At 49.2% G+C, this 9,527-nt stretch overlaps 1 protein-coding gene across 1 annotated transcript; it reads left to right on the plus strand.

Moving 5' to 3' along the window:
- Window positions 1-94: 94 nt before the first annotated feature.
- Window positions 95-9,413, plus strand: MRI1 (methylthioribose-1-phosphate isomerase 1). Its single transcript, XM_053582511.1, has 6 exons — window positions 95-857; window positions 951-1,189; window positions 2,252-2,427; window positions 4,838-5,014; window positions 5,104-5,328; window positions 9,196-9,413. Exons 1-6 carry the CDS (start codon window positions 597-599, stop codon window positions 9,339-9,341), a joined length of 1,224 nt encoding a protein of 407 aa, XP_053438486.1. The 5' UTR covers window positions 95-596; the 3' UTR covers window positions 9,342-9,413.
- The last annotated feature ends 114 nt before the right edge of the window (window positions 9,414-9,527 follow it).

Consider the following 9,527-nt stretch of genomic DNA (forward strand, 5'->3'; position numbering starts at 1 on the left):
TGCCTTCTGTCCCCTCCACCCAGCTGTATTGGGCAGGCCTCTCTTAACAGATGCTTATGTGGGGCCACAGATGTGGTTCCCTCCACCCCAGCATAATGAGGGCTTCAAGTTAGTGACTCAGGTTGGCCTGGAGTCAGGATAGCCTTCCTGGAGGAGATGGCCTGGGCTAAATGTTAAGGGTGGAAAGGGAGCCAGGCAGCAGTAGCCACATAGGAAGGCGAGGGGCGAGGCACAATGGGGTACCCAAGGGCATTGGGGGCTGGAGCATGTAGGCATTCACTGCTATCCTTAACTAAGGGGTACACCTGTGGAAAAGCCACAGAATGTTACGGTAAAATGGCCCAGAAACAGTCATGCATCCATCAGTGGGCCTGACCTACCCCGCCTCCCCTTGAACCTTGGAGAATTATTGAACAAATACGGATTAAACATACGTATCTTGTCATTGGAAATACATCTTTAACTCTGGTCAGCCAGACGCTGGACACAGAACCTGGTATCCAGTAGGCGCCCAATGAATGATGCCACCTTTGTGGTTCGGAGGAGGAAGCTAACTGTCGGTGCTCGAAGGAGGGACACGGACAGCGGTTCCGGGAATGTGCTGGGCTGGTCTAGTGTGCGCATGCGCCGCCCCGCCCCCGGGCTCTGACTCCGCCTCCAACCCCTTCACACGTGTGCAGGGTTCCCTGAACGCACAGCGTTGTGGCGATCTCGGAGGCTGCACGATGACTCTGGAGGCGATCCGCTACTCGCGGGGTTCCCTGCAGATCCTCGATCAGCTGCTGCTGCCCCAGCAGAGCTGTTACGAAGCGGTGGAGTCGGTGGACCGGGCCTGGGAGGCGATTCGCGCCATGAAGGTGGGGCGGTGCGGCGGGGATCCGGGAGGCGGGAGGGGGACTAGAGGTAGGAAGAAATCCGCAACCTCTGACGCCGCGGACCCTGTCCTGTAGGTACGTGGCGCCCCGGCCATCGCCCTAGTGGGCTGCCTTAGCCTAGCCGTGGAGCTGCAGGCGGGCGCCGGGGGACCGGGACTTGACGCCCTCGTAGCTTTTGTGCACGACAAGCTTAGCTTCCTCGTCACCGCCCGACCTACCGCCGTCAACATGGCCCGCGCCGCCCGTGACCTAGCGAAAGACGCGGCCCTGGAGGCAGCGCGCGAAGGCGCTACGGAGGAGGCCGTCAGGGAAAGGTACCGGGACTTCGTACCATGCACTGCTCTGAGTTGAAGCTGTTGGTTGACTTTTTTTTTTTTAAACGCGCAGTGACCCATTTTACAGATGGAGGCACGGCGCACTTAAGTCCCTTGCCAAGGTTCCACATTCAGAGCTGGGAGTGTAGCCTTGGCAGCCTGGCCAAGGCTGGCCACAGCGTACTTGCACTCAGCCCATTCATTGTGCCTCTGAACACACATCTTAGCGCCCATACACACACAGTTGGAAGCACTTTTCGGTATCACCTTGTTCTCTCGTCGTTTCTTTTTGGGAGTCATGGTTCCTGTCCCTGTCTTCTTCCTCCCCCCTTCCCTCGTACTCTAGCCACTCCCATCGGCCCCTGAGGCAGTCTCTTGCCTCAGGGCCTTTGCACAGGCCATTACTGCAGGTCAGGATTAGGTTTATGCCTTCCCCCAACCTACCTTTATAGTATGTACATCCCATTCCCTGTTCTCTGTCACCTGATTCTGCTGCTTTTTCCTTCATTTTATTATCTGTGCTTGTGCCTCTCACCTCAGCACCAAAGGGACAAAGATTTTTGTCTTGTTTACTGGTGTGTCCTTTGGCACCTGGCACATGGGAGTGCTACATAAACGTGTTGTGCTAGCAAATGGAGTGACAGAGTTGTCACTGTGGCAGAAGGATTCAGGCCCCACAGCTACAAAAGGCTTCAAGCAGAAGAGCTCAGCTCGGCACCCATAGCTCAGCGGTTAGGATGCCAGCCACATACACTGGGGCTGGGGGGATCAAACCCAGCCCTGGCCTGGTAAACAACAATGACAACTACAACAATAATAAAAAATAGTCAGGTGTTGTGGCAGCCACCTGTAGTCCCAGCTACTTGAGAGAGAATCGCTTAAGCCCAAGAGTTTGAGGTTGCTGTGAGCTGTGACAGCACAGCACTCTACCGAGGGTGACATAGTGAGACTCTATCTCAAAAAAAAAAAAAAAGCAGGAAGGCTCCCACACAGCAGAGAGGAGGGACTGGCCTGGGCCCCATTGTCTCTTGGCTGGTGCTGAGAACTCTTTGTCGGGCCCAGAGTGATCCGCTGCGCCGAGGACATGCTGGATAAAGACCTCAGAGACAATCGGAGCATTGGGGACCTGGGAGCCCACCACCTCCTGGAGCGGGTGGCCCCTAGCAGTGGCAGAGTGACTGTGTTGACCCACTGCAACACCGGGGCACTGGCCACTGCTGGCTATGGCACAGCTTTGGGTGAGTGTGCATCTTCAGGGTTAGGAAATGGCCTTCCAGGGCCCTTTTGGGATGAAACTGAAAGAAACTCAACCACTTTACTCACAAAAATAGTGAATGTGTTGGTTCTTGTACAGAACAGTTACAGGGTTGGCTTCAGGTATGGATAGATCCAGGGGCTCAACCAATAGCATTAGGGCCCATCTATCCCTGTTCTTCAGATCTTCCCTCCTTCATCTTCAGGCCCTACAGGTTGCCTGGGGTTCTATCAGGGTTCAGATCACAAGAGAAAGGCTATAGGTACCAAAAATGTTTCTTTATATCTCAGGAGTATGATAGGGTCACCTGCCCACCCCCAGTCAATCACTAGATGAGTCCAGCATGAACCATATGCCTAGGGAGTAGGCAGGATGTGGACCCCAGAAAGACTAGGGAGAAGGGAGTGACCAAAGGAAGATTGGGATAGGTGTGACCGGGAGGGAGGGGAATGGGTCAAAGCAGCAGATTCCACCTGACCTTGAATTCTCTAGAAAATTGCTCCACTTCCCTGGGTCCTACTCTCATCCCTGGGCACTGAGGCTTTGAGGGGCAAATCACTGCCTTTGATTCATTTGCTCAACCAGCATTTAATAGGCCCTTTCCACCTCCTAGGGACATAGCAGTGACCAAAGTACATAAAATCTCTGCTCTATCTGGAGAGGTCCCATGGAAGTAAGAACAGACAACAAGCAACATAAATAAATTCTGTTATTTATGTGGATGATACTTCCAGGACCTCCCAAAGATACTAAATCTTCAGATGCTCAAGTCCCTAATATGAAATCATATAGTAGTCCAGGTGTAGTGGCTCACACCTGTAATCCTAGCATTCTGGGAGGCCAAGGCAGGTATATTGCTTGAGCTTAGGAGTTTAAGACCACCCTGAGCAGGAGTGAGATACTGTCTCTACTAATAGAATAGAAGAAATAGCCAGGCATTGTGGTAGACACCTGTAGTCCCAGCTACTGTGGAGGCTGAGGCAGGAGGATTGCTTGAACCCAGGAGTTTGAGGTTGTTGTGAGCTATGATGATGCCATGGCACTTAACCCCAGGGTGATACAGTAAGACTCTGTCTCAAAAAAAAAAAATGTATAGTAGTTGCATATAATGTACATACATCCTCCTGTATACTTTATTTTTTTCTTTTTAACTTTTTTTTTTTTTTAGACAGAGTCTCACTATATCACCCTTGGTAGAGTGCTATGTCGTCGCAGCTCACAGCAACCTCCAACTCTTGGGCTTAAGCGATTCTCTTGCCTCAGCCTCCCAAGGACTGCAGGTGCCCGCCACAATGCCGGGTTATTTTTTGGTTGCAGTTGTCATTGTTTTTAGCAGGCCTGAGCCAAGTTTGAACTGGCACCCTAGCCACTGAGCTATGAGCGCCAGGCCAATTTTTTTTTTGGACAGGATCACTTTTTTTCAACCAAGCCAGAGTACAGTGGTATTATCATAGCTTGCTGCAACCTCAAACTCATGGGCCCTAGTGATCCTACTGTCTCTTCCTCCCAAGTAGCTGTGCATACAGGCTTGCACCACCACATCCAGCTAATTTTTCATATTTTTTTGTAGAGACGGGGCTCACTCTTTCCTTAGTCAGATCTTGAACTCACTGACCTCAAGCGATCTTTCTCACCTTGGTCTCCCAAAGTGCTGAGGTTATAGGCATGATGAGCCACTGTGCCTACCCCCTCCCATATATTTTAAATCATCTCTGGGTTAGTTATAATACCTAATACGATGAAAATGCTATGCAAATAATTGTTATACTGTATTGTTGAGAAAATAATGACAAGAAAAAAGCCCGTGCAGATGCTTTTTTTTAAATAAGTAGAACCTCTGTAAGTTGACCACCCACAGGACTGTAACTAACAAACTGGTCAACATATGGAGGTGGTCAACATGAGGAACTAGGCCTGCTGTGCTGATATGTACATGTGGTGCATGTCCACTCTACAAAAGTTAGCTCAACACAGGGAAATGGTCAACTATGGAGGTTCTGTATTTTCAAGTCACATAGTTAAATCCACAGAGGCAGGGCCCGCAGATAGGGAAGGAAAACGTACACCTGAGGTGTTAGAAGGTGATAAATGCTAAGGACAGAGAGCAGGCTATCAGAGGTGTGGGTTGCTATGTGAAATCCAGAATCAGGGAGGGCTTCTCAGAGAAGGTGTCTTCTAGCAGATGTGATGGAGGTGAGGAGGGCACCCTATCAGTATTTGGGGACGAGTATACCAGGCAGAAGGAATAGTTGCTGAGAGGGCCCAGGGTTGGGACTGCTTGGTGAGCCTTTGGAAATCCACACCCAACCTGGGAGCCTACACACCCAACCCCTGGACCACTTTGTCTGTGTGCCCTTCCTTGAGGCCTTCTTGTTTGTGGCGGGGCCCCACAGGTGTGATCCGCTCCCTGCACAACATGGGCCGCCTGGAACATGCCTTCTGCACTGAGACCCGGCCCTACAACCAGGGAGCCCGGCTGACAGCCTTCGAGCTGGTCTATGAGCAGATCCCAGCTACCCTTATCACAGATAGCATGGCTGCAGCCGCCATGATCCACAAGGGCGTATCAGGTCAGTGAGCTGGGAACAGGGGTGGGTGGGTGGGTCTCCAGGAGTCCAGGGCCAGGTAGTGACACCCAACTTCTCACCACCCCCATTAGCCGTAGTCGTGGGAGCTGACCGTGTGGTTGCCAACGGTGACACAGCCAACAAAGTGGGCACCTACCAGCTAGCCATTGCGGCCAAGCATCACGGCATTCCCTTCTACGTGGCTGCCCCCAGCTCCTCGTGTGATCTCCATCTCCAGACCGGCCAGGAGATCATCATCGAGGAGCGCCCAGGCCAGGAGCTGACTGATGTTAATGGGGTCAGGATTGCAGCACCTGGTAAGCTATGACCTCAAAGGGGGACACCATGGAACGTGGTAACCTCACAGGGGCAAATAGCATTTAGATCAGTTTTCAACCTTTTTATCTCACAGCACACTTGAACCTATAGTTAACCTGTTGCAGCACACTTAAATTATGTTGATCAGAAAAAAAAAAAAAAAAGAGTAAACACACCTATAATTCCAGCACTGTGGGAGGCTGAAGTGGGTGGATTGCTTGAGCTCGGAAGCTCAAGAGTAGCCTGAGAGAGAGTGACATCCATCTGGCTTGGCACCCATAGCACAGTGGTTATGGTGCCAGCCACATGCTCCAAGGCTGGCAGGTTTGAGCCTGGCCTGGGCCAGCTAAACAACTATGACAACTGCAACGAGAGTGACACCATCTTCAAAAAAATAGCCAGGCATTGTGGCAGGCACCTATAGTACCTGCTACTTGGGAGGTTGAGGCAAGAGAATCACTTGAGCCCAAGAGTTTGAGGTTGCTGTGAGCAATGACATGACAGCACTCTACCCAGGGCAACAAAGTGAGACTCTTGTCTCAAAAAAAAAAGTGAAAAAGAGAATATATTTACTGTACTTTGAACTGTTTTTTGTTTTTTGGTCACCCTCAGTAGAGTGGTACGGCGTTATAACTCACAGCAAACTCCAAACTCTTAGGCTTAAGTGACTCCCTTGCCTCAGCCTCCCAATAGGTGTAGATGCCCTACACAACATTCGGCTACTTTTAGAGACAGAGGTCTTGCTCTTGCTCAGGCTGGTCTCAAGGCTGTGAGCTCAGGCAATCTACCCATCTCGACCTCCCAAAGTGAGCCACTATGCCTGGCCAAGCCATTTCTTATAATAGGTGCATTGTGGAGATTAGATTCCACGTCAGAATTTACAACTAATGTATTGTGTGGAACTGAGTAAACTATCTTGTTCTCCAGCTCGGTTTTCTCACTTGAAGAAGAAATAAGAGTATCTGCCTGTCCAAGTGTCCATAAAGAAAAACTGAGACTTTTCTTAGGTCTCCACACTTTGTGGCTGTGCAACCATGAGCAAGTTCCCTAAAATCTCTTTATGTCCTGGCCAGGCATGGTGGCTCACATCTGTAATCTTAGCACTCTGGGAGGCTGAGGCAGGTGGATTACTTGAGCTCATGAGTTCGAGACCAGCCTGACCAAGAGTGAGACCCTGTCTCTACTAAAAATAGAAAAAAAAAACTAGTGGGCATTGATGTGAGCTATGATACCACAGCGCTCTACCCAGGGCAACAGAGTGAGAGTCTGTCTCAAAAAAAAAGATCTCTTAAGTCCCTAAGATCCTCACTCCTCATTCTTTACTACCTGTAAGGTGGGCTCTTGTTAGAACCTGCCACATAAACCAAAGGCCTTCAGTGAATTAATCCACACGACATTTAGAATGGTGCCTGGTCCCTTAAATATTAGCAGTTCTTGTAGTGACTACAATTATGATTGAAAACCCTTTATGGCATGTGCCTGTAGTCCTAGCTGCTTCGGAGGCTAAGGTAGGAGGATCACTTGAGCCCAGGAGTTCAAGGCTTCTGAGAGCTATTATGCCTCTGCTCTTTAGCCAGGGTAACAGAGCAAGACTGTCCCCAAAACATACACAACCGGGTGAGATAGCTCATCCCAACACTTTGGGAGGAGAAGGCAGGAGGATTACTTGAGGCCAGAAGTTCAAGACCAGCCTGGGGCAGTAGAACAAGACCCTATCTCTACAAAAAAAGATAAGAAAAGCCTTATCTTTTCTGAAAATACTGTGGGACAGTCACCCAGTGAGGAAGTCAAAGTAAAGTTAATACATTATAACTAAGCAGGCAAATGGTAAAATTCTGTTGTTTTCTACACTGAGTACCTACAGCTTTTTAAAGATAGATACATTAATTCTGAAACACATTTTTTTCTCTTTTCTTTTTCTTTTTTTGGTCCCTCCGCTTGCCTGGAAGTATTTATTATTAGCATAGGACATAATCCCTAACATGCTTAACTGTATAAAGCAGAGTTATAAACCTGGCTACCATCCCTATTCCCCCCACACAGGGGACAGTAGATAACAGCATAAGAGATACAAACCAGGTGCAGACTGTAGGACCCAATTGGTTGCAGAACAAAGATCCCAGGTGGACTTGTGGTCTTCCTTCTGATTTTTTCCAGAGAAGCCTTACTTTTTTTATACACATGAAATCTACCAATTTTTGAAAACTAGCAGCTAATTCAGTGATCTTAAAAAAACGTGAACCTTGGTGGCGCCCTTACCTCAGTGAGTAGGGCACCTGCCACATACACATACACCAAGGCTGGTGGGTTTGAACCTGGCCCGGGCCAGCTAAACAACAATGACAACTGCAACAAAAAAATAGCTGGGCATTGTGGGCGCCTGTAATCCCAGCTACTTGGGAGGCTGAGGCAAGAGAATCGCTTAAGGCCCAGAGTTAGAGGTTGCTGTGAGCTGTGACACTACAGCACTCTACCAAGGGCGACATAGTGAGACTCTATCTCAAAAAAAAAAAAAAAATGTGAACCAGAGAAAAACAAGTTTATAGGCCAGTAAGTAGTCTCTTAAGTAGAGGGCTGTGATCTGCCTTCATTAATTCATTCAACAAAACATTTATTTATTTTGAGACAGAGTCTCCCTCTTGTTTCCCCACGCTGGGGTGAAGTGGTGTCATCATAGCTCACAGCAACCTCAACTCCCACACCCAAGTGATCCTCCAGCCTCAGCCTCCCAAGTAGGGGGGACTACAGGCATGGGGTACAATGCCTGGATGATTTTTCTATTTTAGTAGAAACAGGGTCTTGCTCTTGCTCAGGCTGGTCTTGAACTCTTGAGCTCCAGCGAGCCTCCCATGTTGGCCTCTCCAAGAGAGACAGAGACAGAGAGAGAGGATTATATGCCTAAACCACCACACCCAGCTATTTTATATTTCTTCAAGAGAGTGCAGTGGTCGGGTCATAGCCCCAGTGGTCCTCCTGCCTTATCTCCCAAGTAGTGGAACTATAAACACATATCCAGTGTCCAGTTAATATTGTGGGGTTTTGGGGGGTTTGTTTGTTTGTTTGGCCAGAGCCAGGTTTGAACCCGCCACCAACGGTATGTGGGGCCCCTGCACCCTACTCCTGGAGCCACAGGCCCCGCCCAACATTGTTATTTTTTGTAGATAAAAAGTCTTGCTTTGTTGCCCAGGCTGGTCTTGAATTTCAGGCCTCAAGCAATCTTCCTGCTTTGGCCTCCCAAAGTGCTGGGATTACAGGCATGAGCCACAGTGTCCAGTCAGCATATATTTTTAGTACGTGCTTGTGCCAGCAACCATGCAAGGTGCTGAAGACACAGTGGAAAAAAACAGATTAAGTCTCTGCCCCTTAGAGCTAACAGTCCAGTGAGGGAGACAGAAAACAAGACAAAATTATAGTGTATGTTAGGGACTAACAGCTCCCTAAGGAGAAATAAAGGAAGCAAAGAAGGGTAGAGGAAGTGTACATGTAGGAAGGTTTAGACAGGGGTCGGAAAGGCCACATAAATAAGGTGACATTTGAGCAAAGATGAATAAAGTGAAACAGTGAGTCATCTGCATATCTAGAGAAGAACATGGGGTGGGGAGGAGCCTTACCAAAGGCACCAAGATAGCTTCTGATCTTAAAGCGATGCTTAGAGCAGACAGAGTGCAGTAGACTTTGATTTCTTCTTGCATAGTGACATTTTGGTAGCAGCCGGGAGTCTAAACTTGTTCCTGGGTACAGTCTCCATGTCTTTGTGGATTTTGGGGGGTGAGGATCCCAAGAACCACCGTGGTGCAGTCAAGTGACAACACTGGAGAACTTTTACAGCGTCAATCCAGCCTCATTGCCTCCCCTCTCCCCTGCAGGGATTGCTGTTTGGAATCCTGCCTTTGATGTCACCCCACATGAGCTCATCACTGGTGGCATCATCACAGAGCTGGGGGTCTTTGCCCCTGAAGAGCTGCAGGCAGCCCTAACCACCACCATTTCCTCAGATAGACCACAGATGTAAACAACTCAGCTCTCCTTACCCTGCTCTCCTCCCTCAGGTTTTAAATAAATTTCTGGAATGCCCTAACCAAAAGCTGATCTTCCTGCCCTCAACCACACTTACTCCTAGAGCAGGGAGATCAGACAGGGCTTTGCACAGCTCTTAGGAGCCCAGTAGCCTACAGGCAGTTTGACTAGGTTCAAATAC

This window comes from Nycticebus coucang, chromosome 3, assembly GCF_027406575.1.
Source record: "Nycticebus coucang isolate mNycCou1 chromosome 3, mNycCou1.pri, whole genome shotgun sequence".
NCBI classification, from domain to species: domain Eukaryota; kingdom Metazoa; phylum Chordata; class Mammalia; order Primates; family Lorisidae; genus Nycticebus; species Nycticebus coucang.